Consider the following 23,360-nt stretch of genomic DNA (forward strand, 5'->3'; position numbering starts at 1 on the left):
TCAATGCATTTCTATTTATGTTATCTCATCATTATTCATTTGGTTTTAGGGTTTGGTATTAGAGTTGTGTTTCTCACGAATTTTTATTTTTCGTACTCTCCATTCCCCCCGCCCCCATCTTTTTCATAGTATTTCTCGTTCTCTCCCTTATTTCCCCCTCACTTTTTCTTGATTTCTCAGTTCTCCATCGGTCTTCCACACCGAACCCTTAACCCGGACCCTTATAGGAAACCCTAATCCTTAATATTTTTTTTTGCAGTAATGAAACAAATGTTGAAGTCAGAATTGTGAATGAATGAGACTCCTATGTGTTTATTGTGTGCATGAAATTCCAAGGTAAATAACCAAAAAATAATTATAATTTGACGCAATTCCAACTTTGACACTGCTGTCTTCCCTAATCTTCGTATTAAATCTCATAACCAATAACCAAACCAAAAAACCTGTCCCTAATATAGGAAACCCTTACCCTATTATACCAAACCCGAAAATCTGACCCTAATAAGAAACCCAAACCCTAAAACCTGACACTAATTAGAAACCCTAAACCTAAAAATTGACCCGAATAAGAGACCCTAACGCTAAAACCTGACCCTATAAGAAACCCTAGCCCTAGTATCAAACCATATAACCAAACAACAGACCCTGAAACTGGACCCTTATAGGTGCCCTAACCCTAACACTCAACCCTAGAACCAACAAACAAACTCTAAAACCTGACCCTAAAGAGGACCCATTACCCTGGTATCAAACCATATAACATAATACCAAAACCTAAAACCTGAGCCTAATGGAAAACCCTAACCATAGTATTAAACCTTAAAAACAAAAAACAAACCCTAGAAATGGGGTTCTAACCATAGAAAGTTTTATGTTCCGATTTTTGGAAATATATAGTTCATTCATTTAACAAAATCTAAGTAGTTTAGTGTTCACATTAAAACTTTCAGGACATCCCGTCTGGGGAATTAACTGTATATTCTCTGGTAATAGGGCAGTCTAGAGACTAACTTTCCGGTTAAAGTTCCAGAGATACATGTACATTTATAACTGTTCTATTTAATATTATATAGTACAGACATACAACCTAGAGTGTTTCATGTGCTGTCACTCACCTTGTAAGCTGACCTCTTGGTTATTTTCACCATCATAACACTTTAAATAAAATAATAAATGGTTGCTTGGTAATTCTAGAATGTTTGGCCAAAAAGCAAGATGAGTCGAATGAGGCCGAATGAGTTCTTGTTCCAAACTAGAACTGAATGATCAGTGCATGCTGTTGAAGAAAACACACCACAACTTGAGTTTTACTTGAATAAAACTGTATATTTTACAGATCTTTGTACACTTTAATTACAAAACTGTATCATACTAAAGTTTTAAAATCAATTTTTTGGTCATAGAGATTTAATTGTCTTGTGTGCAATTACCATGTATATACAAAGTCTCATGTTAGTGATTTTCCTCAAAATAAAAAGCAACCAATATCTCCAAAATGTTCATACACTCTGAACAAAAGACATGGCTTAAAGATAAATATATTAGTAAATAAATATTCGGAGAACATATTTCCATTTATGAAACGTGTTGCTATACAGGAACAGAAATATACAGATGGATTTCTAGCCTTTTATAACATTTGTAATGATAATGACGGAAAATAATTATATTCTTAAAAAAAATAAAAAATATTATTTTTGTACACATTTTAATATTCTTAAGTGCTAGAAACGATAACCCCAAAAAATTAAATAGTGACTTAATTACCCAAAAATGTTATATCTGCAGTAGGTACAGAAACCTCTATGCAAAAGGCAAGATTAGATTCTCACTTGATTACAGCACTGGGTTATCATATAAATAGGGTTATTTTAGGAGGTTTGCCTCTGTCAAGAGAATGAGTACATTTCATAGAAACAGTATCAAAACAGTCTGCAGGACAAACGGATAGGTCTGTATGAAGTAGAGTTGATATCGACAGCTTGTGTTGTACTGTATGATAGGGAGACACTGTGGTATGTGTAACTGCAATGCAAAATAATAAAACAAAATAAATCACATTACAAAAAGGAACCCTTATGAACCATGAGTCTTCCTGATCCTTTCCTTTGGCCTTTTGAAACACACAAGAACCTTAAGAGCCGCACATAAACAAGAGCATACCTTGTGGAGGACATTTTGAGTGCCAGTGAAAAAATAAATAAATGTAAGGGCTAAACTCCACATTTCAAAGAAACACAATAGCCCTTTAGAAACTGCTTTTCTCAGACGGCTTTCTATCCAATCGCGCCTCCCTCTGTCTGATTGCCCGGCCCCCTGTCCGACCGCCCAGCCCCTTGTCCGACCTTAAGTCCCTCTGTCCGACCGTGCAGCTGTCTGTCCTACCGCGCGGCTCTCTGTCCGACCACACAGCCCTCTGTCGACTGCAGGGGTCTTCTTACCGACGGAAACTGTCCGCATGGGTTTCAAGGGAAGCTATGATAGCATAAGGCTTATGTGTTATACTGGCACGTCCACGAGTAGGCCACAGCTGGATAGAAATGGACCGCAGCAACCTGAAGGTACAACGTGTCACACAGTACTGAGACAAGCAGCGTTTATGCATGTACATTTCTATGCTTTATTAGTTTCCAATTCCTATCGATCGCTTTATACTTTTCTCAAGAGAGAAAACCGGTCTGTTTAAAATGTATCAAACATGGCAGGCTTTTACCTAGATCTTATAAAGAGACCATAGCTGTGTTCAAAATCATTCCCTATCACGGATATAGTGCACTATATAGGGTGCTCTCCATTTTGTAGTGGTGTTCAAATTCTCAGTGGTTAATTTCATTCACTATATAGTGGACAATAAAATTTAGTGAACATATGATGTTCCCTACATGTTACTCCCGTATACCACAATGCAATGTGGTCGTGTTTTCTAAACGTCATTTACTGACGCAAATGACGTTTAGAAATGTTTAGCGTAGTGTCCGAATTCTCGTTTGTTCGTTCCCTATATAGTTCACTATATCATAAACACTATATAGGGAATAGTGAGTGAGTGAATAGGGAACGATTATGAACACAGCTCAAGCCTTCTGAGTTCTGGTGAAGCTCATCCATACAACGGTTTCTACTGGAGTTTGTGGTTGATGAAGCATTTTAGCATTTTCAATGTTCACGTAAACACATGAGACATGATGAAGTGACACGAAGTGAAGGATCTAAATCAAACCAGTTGCACAAAAAAAGGAAGCTTGATTCCAAGTGACAAGCATACAAATGAAAGTAGGGGACCAGTTACAACGCCATTATGGGATGGCAGATCCCTTGTTACCATTATGGGATGGCAGAAACGTAATCATTATGGGATGGCAGAACCCTGGTTACCATTATGGGATGGCAGAACCCTGGTTACCATTATGTGACGGCAGAACCCTTGTAGAGGGGCAATGTGTCCAAGCTGTTCCTGTTTGTGTTACAAGGCCCCAACAAAGCTTTTAGTACCAGCTGGCCATGTCCAGCCCTAGTACTGAACTGAATAAACTGTGTATCTGCCAACCATAATTTTCAGTAGAAATATTACACTATCGAAGATGCCAACATTCTGAGTTTTGCAAAAAAGGCGACTGCAAGGCAACTAAGGGCTTTAATTTGACCGCCTGATTGATCGGTTGGCTTGCATTGTACCATCGACGAGGCAGTATAAATGCTAAGTCCTTACAGTCCCCGTTCACTTGTAAATGTATTGCTTCCTGATTCCTTGTTGCTTGTTGGGCCATGGGGTTGGACCAGGGCCCTCCTCTCCTCCTCCTGTGGGTACACCTGACCTATGAACTGTCCCGAGGACAAGTACCCCGCCCTCCTGTCCGCCTGCGGCCTCCCTGACTGGGCCTCTGCCTCCGTCGTCCCGTTGGCCGGCAAGAGGCTTCCCTGGGTCTCTGTCGCTGCACCCAACTCATAGTCTGTGTCCTCGGGAATTATGGGTATTCTCTGGCTGAGTTCACAGCGTCCCTGCCCAGAGCAAGCGTCCGAGTCTGTGTGTGCGTACAGCACGTTGACGGCGTAGTCCTCGGCATAGCGCGCCACGCGATGCACCTTCCTCTCCTTGTAGAAGCAGCAGGGCCCCCCATCGTACCCCCCCTGCTCCGACGGCGGGCACATGTGCTCAGGGGCAAAACACTTCTTCAGGGCGGCGCTCTGAAACTCCGCCCCTAAGCGACAGCCCCGGCCCATCGGCCCCCCTCGGTCCTGCACCTTGCGCTCGGCATTTGGAGGGGGTCCCTCCAAGCAGCAGCCACAGGTCCCGGGCCCTGGAGGCCCAGGGTCCCCCGACTCCTCCAGAGCCCGGCTCCCCTGGTCCGCTGCGCAGGCCGGGACCCCTGCTGACGAAGCCCCCCCGCTCTCCCGGGGCTCCAGAGATGAACGACTGCTGTGGTTGGCCTCCAGGCTGCAGCCCCCTGGCGCCCCGGCGGGCTGGCCCGGCGGGCACTCGTGGCCCGAGGGGGCGGGGCTGAGCGAGTCGTCGGCTGGCGCTGCGCCCGTCTCCGCCCCCGCCGAGGTCCTGCAGGGGCTCTTGCTGCGGTAGACGTAGGGGTCATAGTCGCTGCTCAGCGAGCTGCGGAAGGTGGAACAGCTGCCGTACACGCCCTGGTTGCTGACCTCGGTGCAGTCCAGCATGGAGTCGCTGGAGGAGCAGTGGCACTGGCCCGAGCTGCTGCTGCTGCTGTCGCTGCCGGGGCAGTCCGCCAGATAGCCGCTGCACACCGAGCGGTGGCCGTGGTAACAGCCCAGGGCCGACACGCTCCCCGTGTCGGCCATCCGTGAGCTGGAGGCCGGCCCCATGTGCATCACTGTTGGATACAGCAGGCCCTGCTGAAAGGCCCTGCCGTGGTGGCCCTTGTGGGGGCCCGCCCCGCCGTTCAGCAGCCCCGCCATGGCTGGTCCCTGGGCCCCGTCGGGCGGCTGGGGGAAGGTAAGGCCCTGGAAGTAGTAGTGCTGGTACATGGTCTCGTACTGCGAGAAGCAGGTGGCCCGCGAGAAGCTGCGTCCGCCATGGAACTTGGGTCTCTTGAAGGCCGCGTGGGGCGGGGCCTGCGCAGCAGGGTAGGCGGGGGGTCCGCGGTGCTCCAGCCCACAGTGGTGGGGGTTGAGCGAGTGGTCCAGGTGTAGTGTGGGATGGTAGCCGCGGAGGAAGGCTGCAGAGGTGGACTGAGCCGGGTAGAGACCCTGGGGGTCCGGATGCTGGTCCACCGTCAGCACGGTGATGGGGTTGCCGTGGGGGTCCATGCTGGTGCGGGTGGGGTATGCCGTCACCTGCCCAGCGCGGTGCACCCTGCCTGGGTAGTGGACGGGCAGCACTACCCTCTGCTGGCGGCTGTGGACTGAGCTGGCCGGCTCCATGCATACCGACCCGGGGGTCCCCTTCTTTTGTTCTGTGAGAGGACGGACAGTGAACAGGTGTTGGTGAGCCACTAAAGTTTATTAGTGTGTGTGTGTGTGTGTGTATGTGTGTGCTTATGCACTTTATTGTGTGTGTTTATGTGCACTTTATTGTGTGTGTGTGTGTGTGTTTTGATAAAACTGCAATACTATAATAATACTGTAGAATCTAGAGAATACTGTAGGTAAATCTTCATCACACATTGACGACAAACACACATGTTTTTGTCGTCAAAGTTGTACAATTCTTAAGAGGGCTTCAGAAAGGAGCTGCGAACCCACCGAGGATGTTGTGCCTGCAGTGGGGGCAGGTGTGGTGCTGCAGCAGCCAGGGGTCCACACACTTCTTATGGAAGCGATGAGCACACGGGATGACTCGCAGCTCCTGAGAGAGACAAACAAAACAAAACATGATTAAATAAACGCAGCCTATACAGATAGGAACCCAGCTGAGCGTTCCCCTGCAGCACAGCATCGACCTGTCACGCTGGATAGGATTAAATTGGCAGAAGAACATGCAGAGGTTTATGTAAAATAAGAACAGAGGGCCGTGGGAGGACTTAGCAGAATATTGTTGTACATCTATGAATAAAAGACGAGAAACCATTTGCCAAAGGGCTTACAGAAAATAAATAAGGGAATAAAGGTTCTAGGAAACGTCATCAAATTGTAACCTGATTGGTCGTCGGTTGTATTGAGATATACAGTATCTCCACCAATGGCCACCAGGTGGCGGCAAAGCACTACAATAACCCCGACCTTGGTACTTCTCCACTGCAGCATAGGGCTGCTAATCCTTTGACAAAAACAATATTCACTGAAACTTTTCACACAATTCGGCTCGAGATCTGCCATCGCGGTGCTCCCAACAAAAGGGCCTTTATGGAAATGAACCGCCGTATCCATGCCAGGGTTGTGTCTACATCTCCTGTCTTTCCTCTCGTGCTCCTTCGTTTGACTCACCGCTGGGCTCTTTTCCACGCACACGCTTGGGTTGCTTAGCTCGCAGCTGAAGAATTGCTTTGATGCCATTCAGCCTTTTATATCTCCACTTCCTGTGTGCAACACTGGTGCCACAGTCCCCATGTTGCTCCCCCCTTCCCACCAAAGTCACACGGAGCCACAGCGAAGCCACAGGTCTGTATCCCACACATTCCTTGTGGCTGTGGATGACCAGCCCAGTGACAGAGAAATCTCCAGGGGCCAAACTTTAAAAGTCTAGGGTACATACGATGAGTCTCTGGAGGATTAATCGACACCACCATGGGGGGGCAGGAAGCGGAACAGCAAACCCCCCCAGGTACAACGAAAGGCGGTGTACCTGGGGGCTCCATCTCAAATACATCGGAAGGAATGTCCTAGAAGAGTTACAGTCTCCCCAAGCACATCCGGGGACTTCCACCTCCATTGTCCACCAAAGACTAAATAAACGCCATTATGTTTCTGGAACACCAAGTATTTATTGGAGACAGGTCAAAGCTGGAACAACACGACCAGTTGTTTGTGCGTCGACACGGAGAGCTCCGGTATAGCTTGTGATTCCTGATCCAATCACACCCTGCGGGCGGATCCCACGCACACACCAGGCCCAGAGGGACGTCCCTCACAAACCCATCAGTAAATCAATGTGTGCAGAACATCATGCTGGTACTGGTTCTCTTCATCAATATTAACAACACACAGGAGACCTGTATGTCGCTGTGTAACACAACAAGGACCACTGTAGCTCCTCCTCAAGGGTATGATGGCCCTGCCTCACAACGCTACAGCCTATTATCTCGGTTGCACAAGCAGTTTCCGTAGCAACCGATAAGTCACGTTAGCGGCCTGCTACGGGCGTTGTCGGTGCGAGGTGCGTGTGTCCCTTCAACCAGTCGGAGGCTCGCAGCATTAAAGTTTGCCTTTGTGTAAACAGAGGGTTTGAGATCGGCCTCACCTCCCCGTCCATGTACTTCTCCAGGCAGATGGCGCAGTCTGAGGTGGAGCTGCTGCTCAGCCAATCAGACGCCCCACAGCTGCTCTCCCGCTGACTCTTGACCTTGGCCTTGAACTTGCGCGTCTCCATCTTCTCCAGAGCCTGGATGGCCATCCGGTTCAGAGAGCTCTGGAGGAGAGACGAGGAGAGGAGAGAAGAGGAGAGAAGAGGAGAGGGTGACGAGAAAAGGAGAGGAGAGAAGAGGAGAGGGGGACTTTTATTGGTCTGAAAGTTCTTCACCGGGGAGAGGTGGAACTGGGTCATTAGACAAACACAAACCCTAACTTGTACTCAACGTGATGTTATGGTTGCATGTGATCCAGTGGGATTCCGTAATTTGTAATCATTAAAAAGAATACATTTATGCAGCCAAACCCAAAGGTATGTGTGGCTCTTTCCTTTTTAAGAAATGACGCACTTGTATGCACAAGTTGGGGCAAGCACCACACGCACACACACACACACACACACACACACACACACACACACACACACACACACACACACACACACACACACACACACACACACACACACACACACACAGCAGAACACCTGTCCTGAGGGCTCCAGCTTCTGGTTCAAGCCACATTACCAACACCTAACCATAACAGCTAACCACAAACAGCTTACCACACACACCTAACGTTAACCAACAGCTAACCAAAAACAGCTAACCACACAAACCTAACTATAACCAACAGCTAACCACAAACAGTTATCCACACACAATTAACCACACACAAATAACCATAACCAACAGCTGACCACAAAGAGCTAACCACACACAGCTAACCATAACCAATAGCTAACCAAACATAGCTAACCACACACAGCTTACCAAAAGCTAAACAAAATCAATGGCTAACTAACGGCTTACCATAAACAACAGCTAACAAATGGCTAACCATAACTGACTGCTAACCGAAAGCAAACCAAATCCAAAGGGTAACTAAAAGCAAAGCATAACCAACAGCCAACCATAACCAACAGCTACGCAACAGCTAACATTAACCAAAAGCTAACCAACAGCTAACATCTCCATCAATAAACATTTCTTGTGTGTGTGTGAGAACCAGGAGGGAGGGAGTCAGTCAGTCAATCAGTCAGTGTTTGTGTGTGTAAACCAGTCAGTAAGTCAGTGTGTTTGTGCGTGCGTGCGTGAGTGTACCTGGCTTCTTCTTTGTTTTAGTTTAATCTTGATGAGCAGGATAAGGCAGACCAAGGAAACAACCACAAAGAAGGCCAGGAATATGCCCATGTCAAAGTACTCCGTGGGCTGCTGTGAAACACAAGAACAAAGCCAGACACACCAGTAAGACAATAGGACTCATAACTATACTAAGAATACACACCAGTAAGACAATAGGACTCATAATTATATTAAGAATACACACCAGTAAGACAATAGGACAATATAATTTTTTTTAATAATCAGCTTCATCATGATTAGCTGGAAAATGAAGACGAAAGATGAATGGAAATGATCCCTCATTAAAGTGGCTCACTTGAGAAGCATGCAGATATAAATATATAAACACTGACGGATCCTTGAAGTGGATGTGCAACGTATAAGGCAAACTGAATATGCAGGCCAGTCACGTAAAAACAAAAAAATCTAAAAAGTGTCATCAGGAAGTGTTCGCTGAAAAACATCAAAGTCTTTTAAGTGTGAGCCTGTTGCACCTTCCTCACTCATCAGACACGTCCATGTATGTCATGGTTTATGATGAGATATTCAAAGTGAAGGAAGGAGAAAGCTTTGGCACTGGCAGTTGTTAGTCTGTTTCTGATTCTACTGGTGTCCCTCTTGTGTATAATCACGTGAATCATTTCATTTCAGTGATATTATAGAATAAGTCTGGTACATAGGCATATCATTATATGTTCATCATTATCTAAAAATACATTTTTTCCTTCAGTCAGTACATCAACCTTTGCATCTAAAATGTGAAATGTATTCAGACATGCAATGATAACGGTGCAATATTTGATTAAGAACGTACAGTATATGGTGTGGACATCTAGAAGGCTTAAGATAGAACTGGGGACATTTGCCATTAGCCACAAGACAAAACAACATTATGACATTATGTCATTCCTTTCGTGCAACGTTATTCACAAGACAGTAGTTGTTAGGGGTAATCTGTGATCTAGCAGTGTTGAAGATGAACTTCAATGGGGACAGGGCACAGAGCCTGGCCCATAAACCGACAACTAAAGGGGCCAAGTTGCACCTTGTTTCGTGATTCGTTACGGACACATTCTATTGAAGAGAAACCGATTCGTTATTTTTTTCAAGGGGAAAGTGTATTCGTAAAGTGGCCATTCTATATGGTGTTATTTTCAAACCTTTACAGTTCACTACTACAACAGGGATTAGCTCCTTCGGTTGGTTGGATGACTGTCTGGTGGGGCGCTTTAGCAGGACAGGAGGGCCTCACCACCCTTTTGGTTTCTCTGGTGCAGATCCACGCTCCTTATATTTTTCTAGAATGTGAGGGTCACACACGCACACATGTCACGTGAGGGAGGCTTGCAGTCTCACCTTGGGGGGTCTGTGTTGTATGCGAGCGCGGGCGACTTTCTGCTTGTTTACGATGTTCATCAGCTTCATGGCGTCGTTTCCCTTAACGTAGACCACCGGCCGCTTCAGGGGGTCCTCGCCCACCTGGTTCAGCTAAGAGAGAGAGACCCAGACCGAGGAAGAGAGAGAGAGAAGAAATACCAACATAAGAACCCACATATACCACAATGCAACAGCACATGATCACCATGACAGCAGCCTGCATACATTGAACGACCCTCTAATGAATAAGACATAACATCAGAGCCCCCAGGCATTAAGACAAAAATCCACTCTGTCATTACCCCCAAGAGGGAAGGGGGGGACAGACCTATGGCCGCCCAAACTGACCAAAAACTGTGGACAACTCCTGCCTGAAAAGCAGCAGAAAATAAAAACACGGCCGGAGCTAGGATTCATGGCATTTATGGCAGACTACTGAGACAGTTTGACATGGTCATTCCTCCTCCTTCCTCCATGCTCCAAGTCTGCCGCCCTAATCTGTCATTTGAAACGCCAAACAGACAAATTATGTTTTTATCTCTCCTGATGTAGTCATGGTTGAATGACTGAATTATGGAGACTAAATAAATAAATAAATAAATACATGAATAAATAACCCATGTAGATGTTTTGACTGGCTGTGCCATTAGGGCTGGTCTGTGACTGTGCAAATGCAAACTGTTTACTTGGGAGGTAGTTCATTATAATGATACATTACAATAGTGTATCCTCATCCAACGACCGGTATATCCAGCTACGCTAGTTCAGAGCAAATTTTATAGGTTATGTTTTCCTCCTCATCAAATAATAACTAGGTTTTGAATTCCCTGGCCATTCTCTGATCCCACAATAACACGTCATACCAGGAGGTCAAGCTCTTTAAACCTCTCCTGGGCCCTCAGTCCCCCACAGCTCCCCCTCCCCGCCCCTCGGCATCGTGGGTCCTGTCTCTGCCGATCCACCCTGACTGGAAAAGCCTCTCGGGAATTTACGGCAGCCGCCCTGCGCTGCCTTTCATGTGGTCTCCACGCAATCCCTTTTATCTCTCAGCTCTACGTGCTCACAGCCCGGCGGCAAGGGGGAGGCGGGGGAGGGAGAGAAGACTTAGAGAGAAAAAGTTGTACAAGTCCGGGCCTGGGGAAGATGAATACCTCTGGTGAATTCTTGCGACAAAACCACTCCGAAGAGAGACTCCTGTATTAATATGTTTATAATATATCAGAGAAACAAAGACAGAGACAGACACGTCGGACAGGGAGGACACATGGACTTGGTGTGTTTGTCAGACAGTTTAGCAGGCAGAGCAAGACTTGATCATGTCTCCAATGATGAGCTAATGATGTGTTGATCGCTCCCTGTGTAATTATAACCTCAGCATCATCAAGGACCAGTGAAAGCTGAACCTGAATATCAATATTCTAAGAAAACAGCACAGCACAGCACAGCACAGCCAGCCAGCCAGCCAGCCAGCCAGACAGGAAGGCATTATGAGAGGCCATTCAGACTTGAATGGCATGTTCTAAAACTGCACTTTGAGTTGTACACAAACCTGGTCGATAGCATCTGGGTTCTCGGACACGTCAAAGATGACAGCAGTAGCCCCCCTCTGAACAGCTCTTTTGGCCTGCAATCAACAGAAAGGCGTTATTAGTTACAGAACTGACACTGCAGCAATAGCAGTCAGAATATACATTCTGAACCCCAGGATAGTTTTCCGCACAGGATGTCAAATTAATGACCACTAGAGGGCGTTCTCAGACTAGGGCTAAAGACGCTTAGAAATTAGAGGTAGGAGGTAGTAGGAGTCTCTCTCTGTAAGTAAGTGAGTAAGTAAGTAAGTAAGTAAGTAAGTGAGTAAGTAAGTAAGTAAGTAAGTAAGTAAGTAAGTAAGTAAGTAAGTAAGTAAGTAAGTAAGTGAAACAGAGAGAAACAAGGCGGTGGCTAACAGAAGATATGGTGATAAACACGTGTGTCCTATCATTAGTCTTCATGAGGTCATTGCACATTACATCTGTGCCGTATTATAACCATGCTAGCAGCTAACAGCAGTGTATTGTTACCAGTGTAGGCCTACCAATAACAAAGCCTTACCAGTAACAAAAGCACAGACAATGACAAGAAAGTTAACATTTTATTCCGCCAGTTTCACGCTGCAGTTCATTTGCTTCTTTTAGCTGCTCAAAACGAGACTCCCTTTCATCCGAGAGTAGAGAAAGTTGTTCTGTTGCCGAGCTCTTTTGAAGCCTAATGCTAAGGGCTAGAGATAAAGGAAATGCTTGTATCCGCAGAAATCCAGAGGATCTCCTTGCAGAATCCAAATTGGTTCCCCCCCTCTCTGCCCCTCCCCTTGTCAGAGAGTCCTTTACCCAAACCCCTGCTTCACCCAGCAAACCGTCGCCCCGTTTGATCCAGGGTGCCCTATTTAGACGCCGTTTGATGTCTGCAACACAAGATCTAAAAGCTTGTCTGGGATCATATCCTGGTATTATCAACTGCCCTTGGGCACCTGCCAGCACTCTTCATAACTTAAGGGGGGGGGGGGGGGGGAGCAGACATCACACAGCAGAGCTGTGTGATGTTGTCCTTCTGCAAGGTCTGGTCCACACACACACACACACACACACACACACACACACACACACACACACACACACACACACACACACACACACACACACACACACACACACACACACACACACACACAGAGTCATCTAGCAACTCAATGAGACAAAGGTAGTTCAGCTCTTGGTTTTTTGATGCCAGGGATATCAGAATTCATGCAACATTTACGTCACACTCGATTGAAATTTGCACAATTCTGCGCTTTTGGGAGTCACTCTGTCAATGAAAACATGGAAGACAGTTGTGGGGGAGGAAGTCTGAGGTCGAACTGAAAATGGAACGCTTTTGGTCTAATGAGATTTCTCTCCATCAGGAACATTTCAGAGTGTTTCTACTTCCGTTCTGTCACCCAATATAAGCCCTAAAGCGGCACTGCCACGTTCCTGAGCTCCACATAAAAGCCCTGGCTCCTCTATTCCTTCGTCCAGCCTGCTTTACATACCACCACCCCCTCCCTCCGATCTTAGACTCAAATTTTCTTAAACTTGGAAGTTCTAAAGCGAGAAGGGCTGGACTTGGGGAGGAGGAAGGGAAAGGGAGAAGAACAGAGCGTGTGTGTGTGCGTGCTTGTGCATGCGTGTGTGTGTGTGTGTGTGTCTCTCTCAGGGGCGGGGGACAGCTTCAAGCTTCAGCTTCTGCCTCTCACCCAGTTTCTTCCCCCCTCAGCTTTTAAATCGCTAGCCCCCCCCCTCCTCTATTTAACTCTGCACAAGCCTGCCGCTTTTGATGTTAGCTCTGCCGGTTAATAATTAATAGCTGTTGGGAAGACGCAGGGAGAAGAGTGATATGTGCACTGTAAAGACGCTCACTCCTAAGGTCCACCAGTGAGTGACGCGCCTCACTGCTGCACACATTCACCTACAGGCAACTGTCAGCAAAAAAAACTAATAAATATGAGCATTTATAATCGATCCATCTTTTGTTTGATTCAGTCGTGGAGTGGTATGATCACAATAATCCCCTGTTTGAACCTACTCTGGCGACGGCAGCTCGCAAGAAACCAAAAGAGAACAAAAACAGAAAAAGACTCCCGCTGCTGCCATACTTGGAGCCATGGGCATTAGGGTACAATCTCACCAAGTGGCTAGAAACCACAGCACACAGAGCCGAGGAGGGCCGTCTAGACTCCAGCACACACAGAGAAAACAAAGACTATGTTTAGTGTCTCCAAACAAGCCTGCCAGCGAGGACTTCTCACTCCTCTTCTCAGTGTCCATCAGCCATCACAGGCAGCTGCGCTTCACACTGACAACTTCTGCATCTTTATTACTAATGTGAATGCACTCATATATGAACCATGCGCTCGCGCTCACATGTCCACACAAAACATTCATTTGGATCACTTCATGCACACCCTCACATGCGCACACACACAGCAAGGCTGCCATTTCTACATCTTCTGCTTTATTTTATGTGTACTTTGTTCCTCCTCTCCTCTGGACTGCTGCTGTGCTCCCCTCCCGCTTTCTGCTATAATTAAGCCAATTAAGCCAAGTCTTCAGAAGACTCTGCTATGCTATTATGCCGTAATTTCATGTTGCTGGCTTTACAGTTTATTAAAAGATAAAGCTTTCTCCCATGGATTCTTTTATGTGGTCACTTGCCCTCCTTCTTCGCATCTCTCCCTGTGTGTGTGTGTGTATGTGTGTGTGTGTGTGTGTGTGTGTGTGTGTGTGTGTGTGTGTGTGTGTGTGTGCGTGTGCGGGTACATTTATATTCAAACCAAATTAAATCAAATGTGGCTTTTGTCATACCAACAACAGACTTATATACACCAGTCTGGTATGAGTCTTATATACCATATCATGGTATTCTGGTAAAAGGAGTTCAAACTGTCTCCATGAAGCAAGTCCCCAGGCTAAATCCAGTGCAGTACATTTACATTCCCCGTAGAAAACAGAATGTAGGCCTCCCTTTCCTATTGAACAAGAAACATGGGTCCTTGAGTGCTACTCCAGCAACAAACATTTGATTTGACCTTTCCAGCCATTTGACAATATAATGAATAAGTTTGTTTGTATGAAACCCTGACGTCACATTATGATTATATATTGATCCTTGACTTGTTTTCACAATTCAAGTCAAGGGTGTTCTGTTTAACTGCTTGTCTTCATTCACAAGCCTGCTGGTGGCCGCCATGTTGAACCCCGAGATTATCATCTTTTGAAATCTATGGATTCCATCTGCATTGACAATCATCCGGAATTTGAGAATAGTTTCACTTCCTAATTCAGTCAGAAGTTTCTTCCCTCTGAGCCGTTTCCAGACACTGGGCAGGGTCAGAAATGTAGCAGTTATGATTTGTCCCTCTCACTTCCACCACTCACCAAGATGATGAAAGGTTTATTCTGGAAGTAACTTTGCTCTCTGTTGTGAATGTTAGAGCTTATATTTCAGCTTCAATAGCAGAATCCATAGAACCTCAAGAGACTCTAAACCAGACCCACAAGCGCACAACATATTTAACAGTTGAGCAGGTATTCAGGGGCTGGAACCAAACAACAACAGAAACACATTTACCTCTTCTTATTATGTAGCCTTGTTTTGAGAGACCGTCGCTATACACACTGTAGTTTAATATCATGGAATTCCATCCAAAATAACAACCAAACCATCTAAAAACACGGTGTGAGTCCTCTCAACCCCGCAGGGCTCTGGGAGGAGTCACCTGCGACAGCGGTGGTTCAACTGAAGACGGTAGAGAGGCGGTCTGGGGTCAGGAAGTGAATTTGGATACTTTTTGATCCTCAAATGTTTCGACAGTATAAATGTAAAAGACACACGAGGGGAAAAGCAGCGTCCGAGTTTGTGTGGAGTCTTCTATAAAAAGAGAAATAAAAGCAAAAAAAAAGCAAGCTTTGCTGTCAATGAAGTGCAAGGAACGATGGTGTCTGTGACAATGGTGGTCCCGAGTCACCAACACACAGTTTCTCTGAACACAATGCTGAAAATGTACGCTGCCAGCAAACTGTAGCATTAAAAGGTGTGTCACTGTCCAGTGTCGCTGAAAGCAGGGATCACACTCCATCGGTAAGTTTGAACACACAACAGGAAGCCAGCACCGTGGATCTGGCTTCCTGTGGTACATAAAAACATAGATTTTTGTTTTTATGTAATTGAGTAACCACAAACCGGGATAATGTATAATGGTAACTAAATAAATGTTTTTTTTTATAATACTGAACAAATTCACTAGTCTCAAACTACAACAAAACAATTCAGGCTTATATCTCTAATCAGCAGACAGGCAGAATCTGATACCGCTAGCTAGCTATCTTTTTTGTCTTATTATGTCAAAGTTGATAATGGCAGTAGCTTAAAAAAAGTAGGCTGTGTAATAGTTGCCGGTTTCAGCGTTATTGGACAAACAAATTCAAATTTATTTCACGAAATGAAAGGACCGAGCTGTGTGCGTGCTTTGCTGTGAAGTTATTGTGTGTCGAACTTCCAGTGTTCGACGTCCTTTTGAAACAAGACACAAGAATATGTTTGAGGATGAGGCGGATGGAGTCTAATCAATCAAGAATGTAGTGGCCCGGTACGAGAAGCAAAGCAGGGAGCCATCCAACTCTTGCATTGAAAGATGCGTAACTGTTCAGTGTCGCTGAACGCAGGGACAGGGATCGCACTAGATCGGTAAGATTGAATACATTTTCTTTTGTGCCCTGGCAATTGGAATACATTTGAACACAGGTGTGTGTGTGTGTGGGAGTGTGTATGTGTGTATATGTGTATGTGTGTTCGCACGCGCGTGGTTGTGTTTGTGCTCCGGTATGGCTGCTTGGCCTCCACTGAGGACCTTCATGGTTCTTCAACGTTCTCCGTCGCCGTCTCCCCCTTGCTGCACAACGTGAGGCACAGCATTCCGCGTCGGTTGCGTAACCGCAGTCACACAGAGCCGTGCTGTGTTGGATGTGTGTGTGTGTGTTTGTGCGCCTGTGCGTGCGTCGGGGGGACACCTCAGAGGGAGCTCGCCAGCGAGTCTTGGCAAACAGCCGGGCTCGTGGACAAAGCAGGAAGTGACGGTTGGTCACCGAGGGGGTAGGGGTGGACACTCACATGGTTTACCCAGCAGACCATACCCCCTCATACACACATGTACACATGAACACAAAGACCCCCTCACTGCTGTCACTCAGTGTATCCTCAACCCTCTACTCTATACTTTCTACTCAAGTCTTAACTGTCTCCTAAACTCTCTACTGTCTACTCTACTCGGTACGGTCAACTCTACTCTTAACTGTCTCCTAAACTCTGTACGGTCCACTCTACTCTGTACGTTCTACTCTACCATGAGCTACAAAAAATGTAGCTCATGGTTCTACATGTTTGAAATACCAGTAATATATAATTTTTTATATTAGCCAGATTGTATTACCTCAAAAACCCAATCAAGCATAAAAAAACACCAGTTTACTCGCTAACAAAAAATCATATACATTTCTCGCTAGAAATGTTATCTCTCTCTCTCTCTCTCTCTCTCTCTCTCTCTCTCTCTCTCTCTCTCTCTCTCTCTCTCTCTCTCTCTCTCTCTCTCTCTCTCTCTCTCTCTCTCTCTCTCTCTCTCTCTCTCTCTCTCTCTCTCTCTCTCTCTCTCTCTCCAGGTGGTGTTGCTGTGTTCTACAGGCCCTAGGCGACTCGACATTAAATTGTGCCCTGGACAGGACTTCCGAGAGGGGGGGGGGCCGCCAGTCCTGGATGGTAGGTTATACAATTAAGAAAAAACAACGGCGGGCCTCTTCATAACTCATTTATATATTTTTGTAATTCCATAATGTAAATATATATATATATTTTTTTATTTTCTTTATTTTTTTTTAGAAACCTTAATTTTTAATAATTCTGCCTACTCTGCGTATAGGGAGCGGTGGGCCTGGGTGTGGCTGTGGTCTACAGGTGGTGCTGCTGTGGTCTACAGGTGGTGCTGCTGGGGTGCTGCTGTGGTCTTCAGGTGGTGCTGCTGGGGTGCTGCTGTGGTCTACAGGTGGTGCTTCTGGGGCAGGGGTTAAAACAAACGTTTTTCACCACCGTCCCGGAAACGTCCCGAAAAACATTTTGAACCATCCCGAATCGTCCTGAATTTTCCCAAGAATCTTTCTTACATTTTGAGTTGTTAGGCTACTTACTGATAATATAATAAAAACACAATACATTATGCTGATAAAATAATATATTTATCTCCAGACTAGATTTGTTTAGCTTCAAGGGGACAACCAACACCCTCAGTCACAGAACGTGACCTTCTGCCAGTACTCCACCATTTAGTGACTGCATTTAGTGAGTTGTATTCGTCAAGAGGAGGGTCATGCAGAGATTTGCATGAGGCTGTTCAGAGTGTCATTGGCTCGGCGAGACCTCCAGTCCGACTTCACCTGTTTTTTTCTTTTTCGCGGCACGGTCAGCGCATTTACACTGCCCGAGGTATATTGCCTGGTGGAGCTAGCACCCTAATTTACCCTCCCGGACCCTACACACGTTGGCGGTTTATTGGGTTTCATTCTGATGTAAATGCGACGGCTCCGCGGTTCCGGAGGGTGCGCTGTCTCTACACAGACAACGCAGCGGTATCATCATGAGCAGTTCTAACTGGAGAGAAAGTCAAATCCGCAAGATGCTGATTATATAAGAGAAGGTGATGCAGTCACATTAAACAAAGACGTTGAAAGATGGTGCGATCTACGAGAGAGACGCAGAGGAACTGTCCTTACAAGGCTTTTGTGGTGGTCAGCAAAATAAAGAATATGTTGGCGTTTTTGCAATTGTAAATAGTAAACCGCGTTTGTAGCCTACACTCAGACGTGAACTCATTCTTTCATGCGGGTAATAAATAAAAAGATTTAGGGGTATGCAAATTATTCTAAAGAGGTCTAGACTAGAGATGCGCATCTGGCAGTCATACCCGCGGACACCATGGATAATCCACGGGTTGGGTGGATTGCGTAGAAAAAGTAATAACTTGGAGGAATTGCAGGCGGGTCGCGGTTGAAATAAATAAAAAAATATTAAGTAGGTTAACATATTGACTAGACAAACGGCAAACTGACAAATTTGACATGTATTTTTTTATAATCTCCCTGCGTCTGAAATGCGCGAACCTCTCCGCCCAGCGCTCCGTCCACTGGTTTTCCATAAACATTCCACTGTGCGATCAACCCTGCTGCGTATGCCCTCACACACATTGTTGAAATATGCTGGATGCTTTATTCTTTCTATGTGGCTTTTAGTTAATGATCGGGCTACAATAAGAACACGTTGGCTATCTAATCGCTGACAACGGGAAATTTCATAGTGGACATTTTAGCATGCCGACAGCCTGTTCTCGGGACGCGGAACACGCAACTCAAAATTGGGACGTCTGGTCACCCGATGATCGGGCGGGTGCGGGTATCAATTGTTGAAAAAAACATTGCTTCGGGTGGATATTGATATTAGGCCGCGGGTATGGATGACATTACAGCTCATCCGCGCATCTCTAGTCTAGACTCCGTGCACAGCCCCAACTTCTCCAGTGAGCCAAGAAAGCCCGCGCCGTGACGAACGGGGGATTTGACCCCCTCGGTTTTACACAGGAAACTTGAGATAAGATGGTGAAATCGCCTGGTGTGCCAAGCTGCGACTGGAGCTCAGTAATCTTTCCGTCACCATTGTTGCAAGCAGTCTCTGCGTCTCACTGAACACAAACGCAAGCACGCCAGCCAATTGAATGAAGCTCAGTAATTCTTCCATTTACCTTTTCACATAAGTCTTTTCCACAGACCGCAAACCCATTCGGGTTCGCAGAAAGTGTTGAAAACTTCAACAGGAACTTCCCACAAAATTCTCCTCATCCCGAGGTCGACCCGAGAGAGAATATTGATCCTCCCGATGACAATTAATTATGTCCCCGGGACGTCGTTAATTTTAATCCCTGTTCTGGGGTGCTGCTGTAGTCTACAGGTGGTGCTGCTGTAGCCTACAGGTGGTGCTGCTGTGACCTACAGGTGGTGCTGCAATGGTCTACAGGTGGTTCTAATGGGGTCTATAGGCGGTACTGCTGTGGCCTACAGGTGGTGCTGCTGTGGTGCTGCTGGGGTGCTGCTGTGGTCTAGAGGTGGTGCTGCTGTGGTCTAGAGGTGATGCTTCTGTGGTCTAAAGGTGGGTTTTGCTGTGGTCTAAAGGTGGTGCTGCTGTGGGCTACAGGTGGTGCTGCTTTGGTCTACAGGTGGTGCTGCTGTGACCTACAGGTGTGAACCACTTGGTTCATTTATTATTCTGATGTGTTGCGTTTAGCACTAACTGAAATGTAATTATTATTTTCCCATATACTTTGAGCTACAACCATATGATTAACGTGTAGGTTAAATCACTACGGTATAGTGGCAGAAAGGTCAGGTCTTTAAAGTTCGAAATTGAGATAACGATGGCTTGTGCGGTATTCTGATAGAGATAAGATCAAAGCTCTGCCTTTCAGCAGTGCACCATGATGCAACACCTGTCTGAGCTAACCTCCTCTGGTAGTACTACAATGCAGCCACTTCTGACTCCAGTCAAAAACTAAAGCCAAATTCCGACATTGGTTGTGGAGAACACAATGCAATTTGTTTAGCAGACTGACGCAACTTCCAATGAAAACCTTGTGTATAGAGGATGCAGTCCACTTGTGGGTCCGACATGTGTCCAACACCCTGTTTCTCTAGAAGGCTGTTGGCTTCTACAATCTCCGAGAGTACGAGAGTAATCCTGAAGTGTCACTAGGTCTATAGCAGGAAAATTGCCAGTGCACATTTCCCGGAATATCAATCCTTGCTCCTGTTCTCACATGACACTGTGCCGGAACTTGCCAGGTAAGACTACATGTGTGAAAGGGGTGCAAAAAAGACAAAACGTGCATGTGTTCATGCACACTCAATCTTCGGTCAACCCCTCCATCTCAGTCCATAATCTCTCTGGCGGAGCAGAAAAGCTACAACACAGACACACACACATAGCAGAGGACTCTTCAGCAGTTGGAGAAGGATCTGATGAGTGATGTGTGTGTGTGTGTGTGTGTGTGTGTGTGTGTGTGTGTGTGTGTGTGTGTGTGTGTGTGTGTGTATTTGTGTGTGTGTGTGGGGGGGGAGGGGGGGCAAGGGCCTTCATGCCAGCTATGGGCCCTGACACAAAAAATGGGATACAATACGAGGCAGGCTGACATAAACGTATGCACTACTACGCACACAGAAACAAACAAACAAGCGGATCCGCATGTGCGTGTGTTCGTTTTTTAGATGTCTGCTCCTATCTTCCAGAACGGATGTGTTATTTTGATTTGAGAACAGCGCTGCGGTTTGTAAGGTAGAGATGCTACGACCACGGAGTCATGTCAGTTCATTCCAGTGCAGCTGTTTTGAACAACACTCAAAATGTGGTCTTTTCTTTCTAAAGCGGTACCATAACTAGTGTCATGGACACCCTCTACCCGCACTCTGCCCACCTCAGCCCCTCTCTATCCCCATCCCTCTCTCTCCCCCATCCCTCTCTCTCCCCCATCCCTCTCTCGCTCTCCCTCCTCTTAAGTCCTCAGTACTCCTTTCTTCACTCTTTAAAGAGGGGCCCAAGCTGTGAAGTTTGCCCCCCCCCCACTCTGAGGCACATGACACAAGGAGCTTCCCAGTGGCCATGGCAACCGGCGCAGTGGGTGCCGGGAGCCTTCTTGTGGCGGGAAGAGTTGTGATGAAGCAGCGAGTTAAGTCTTTAGAGAAGGGAGGGGGGGCTGAGGGACCCCTGGTCGTATCAAGACCCCCCAACACCCCGTCAAGAAGAGTGGCCTGGATTATATCAGCACGTTGAGGCCTACACAAACATGAAAGAGGAGACCCCCCCCCTCCAGGAGAGCTCTCCGCTTCACAAGCCGCCCTCCCCCACGCTGCACCCAACACGCCTCTTTTTTTATTTCCCTTTGTCCTCTGGAATTGTTTAGTGTGTGTGACGACATCTCAGAACAGAGGGGTGGACCTCACAGAGGAAGGGTTAGCATCGCAACACTTAGCACCTCTGGTTAGCATCAAAACACTCACATCCAGGGGACTAGGTTAAAGTAAAGATAAGTCTCCTCTTTGGTGACCACATCCATTAACCACTAACTCATGTAAAGTGACTAGGTTAAAGTTAAGATAAGTCTCCTCTTTGGTGACCAAATCCGTTAACCACCAACTCATATAAACAGACAATGTTAAAGTTAAGATAAGTCTCCTCTTTGGTGACCACAACCATCAACCCCTAACTCATGTAAAACTTTATCACATTTTGTGATTATGGAGAGATGTGTGGAAGTTCAATGTTCAACCTACTCCTGAATTGTACTTAAGATCACATGTACAATGACTTCCAAACAAGGACACAGCATATATGGCCACACATTTTATTTCAAGCAACGCAAGTGAAATATCGGTTTAAACAGACTCAAAATTGCCACGCAATCTACCGTAGAAGGAGGAGGTAAAATGTTCAATCTAATATCAAGTTTTTCTTTGATTCTACAAAAAAAAAAATCCCACTTGTGCTAGTGAGAATAAAGAGGGTGTGTACAAATCTTAAACAAAATAAACCATTGTAAATCAAACTCGTATAAAGACTGGCAGCAATCTAACAAAGCAACACTGCGGAAATGACAGAAAGCCTAAAATTCAGCGATTTTCTTCTCTCCCATCACTGTCCCCCACTCTGTCGGCTGGTGGCAGTGACTGGAGAACGAGGCACCACAGCCAGAGAGGGAGATTTTAACCCCAAGATCAGACACATTTTAAATTATGTTTTTTGTATAAATCCATTAAACCGGTAGCCCTTCCTTAAGTTTTATGAGCCGGCAGGAACCTCCGCAGGAAAAAGCATTAAAGGTCCCATGGTATGCTACTTTATGGATGCTTTAATATAGTTATAGTGAGCCCCTAACACAGTATTTGAAGACATTCCTGAAATTCAGCCGTAATGCAGAATTACAGCCACTTCGAGCCAGTCGCACATTGAGCTTTCCCCAAACACACCGTTTCGGTGTCTGCAGCTTTAATGCAAATGAGGGGGAGAGAGGCGGGTCAAAGAGGAGGGTGGGGATGTGGCCCTGAGCAGCTTGCGGCCACGGTACTATGCACTCTGTTTAAGAAGCGCACAGAGCCTTTGGCCGTGTTCTGTAAATATTCTAGAACACTCCGGGTGGTCCGGCGGGAGTCCTGGAGCTCTATATCTCAATATCATACTATACATAGATATCTATATCATATAGTATATATTATCACGGCAAAAAGCTGTGTGCGCTCCAGACGATATTATGAATCTCAAACGACTGCGTCTGGTTCTCCGACGTCTCTAGTTCTTCCACTTCCACATCAATTTGAAGTAGACTGAACCGGAGGCCCGCCGGAGCACCACCGCCTCGGCAGCGGTGGCGCTTTGTGGCGGTGGTGCCTCGCGGCAGGGGCGGCAGGCAGCAGGGCTCCGGCGGGAGACAATCGCGGGCAACAATCCCTTTCTCCTCAATGTCGCTGTTCATGTACTTCAGGGTGTCAAAGCCAAAGTTCTTTTTCCCTAATTCCTTCTCAACCATGGCTGAGATAACCCCCACTACAGTCTCGTTGTGGAAATACCAGAGACGTTAGAGAACCTTGGTGTTATGCGCCATAACACCAACAGCAGAACGGTTATCCAAATAACAAAGAAGTGTACACCACTTGAGTTACAGTGTGTGCAATCACACACACACACACATGCGGCGCTCGCACGGTTGTAGCTCATTGCCTCATTGGCGGCCCA

At 46.3% G+C, this 23,360-nt stretch overlaps 1 protein-coding gene across 2 annotated transcripts in view; it reads right to left on the minus strand.

The window, feature by feature from the left end:
- Positions 1 to 1,411: 1,411 nt before the first annotated feature.
- znrf3 (zinc and ring finger 3) overlaps positions 1,412 to 23,360 on the minus strand; it is a 76,259-nt gene continuing 54,310 nt past the window's right edge. Inside the window, exons 3-8 of one of the 2 annotated variants that reach the window (XM_079749219.1) lie at positions 11,521 to 11,595; positions 9,951 to 10,082; positions 8,574 to 8,684; positions 7,364 to 7,531; positions 5,710 to 5,812; positions 1,412 to 5,420 (exon numbers count right to left, since the gene is read on the minus strand). In XM_079749219.1, the coding sequence (XP_079605345.1) occupies positions 3,706 to 5,420; positions 5,710 to 5,812; positions 7,364 to 7,531; positions 8,574 to 8,684; positions 9,951 to 10,082; positions 11,521 to 11,595 (2,304 nt within the window). In that variant the 3' untranslated portion in view covers positions 1,412 to 3,705. The remainder of the gene's footprint in view (positions 5,421 to 5,709; positions 5,813 to 7,363; positions 7,532 to 8,573; positions 8,685 to 9,950; positions 10,083 to 11,520; positions 11,596 to 23,360) is intronic. The other variant, XM_079749220.1, reaches the window with a different exon arrangement.

Source organism: Pollachius pollachius, assembly GCF_949987615.1.
Source record: "Pollachius pollachius genome assembly, chromosome: 1".
Taxonomy (NCBI): domain Eukaryota; kingdom Metazoa; phylum Chordata; class Actinopteri; order Gadiformes; family Gadidae; genus Pollachius; species Pollachius pollachius.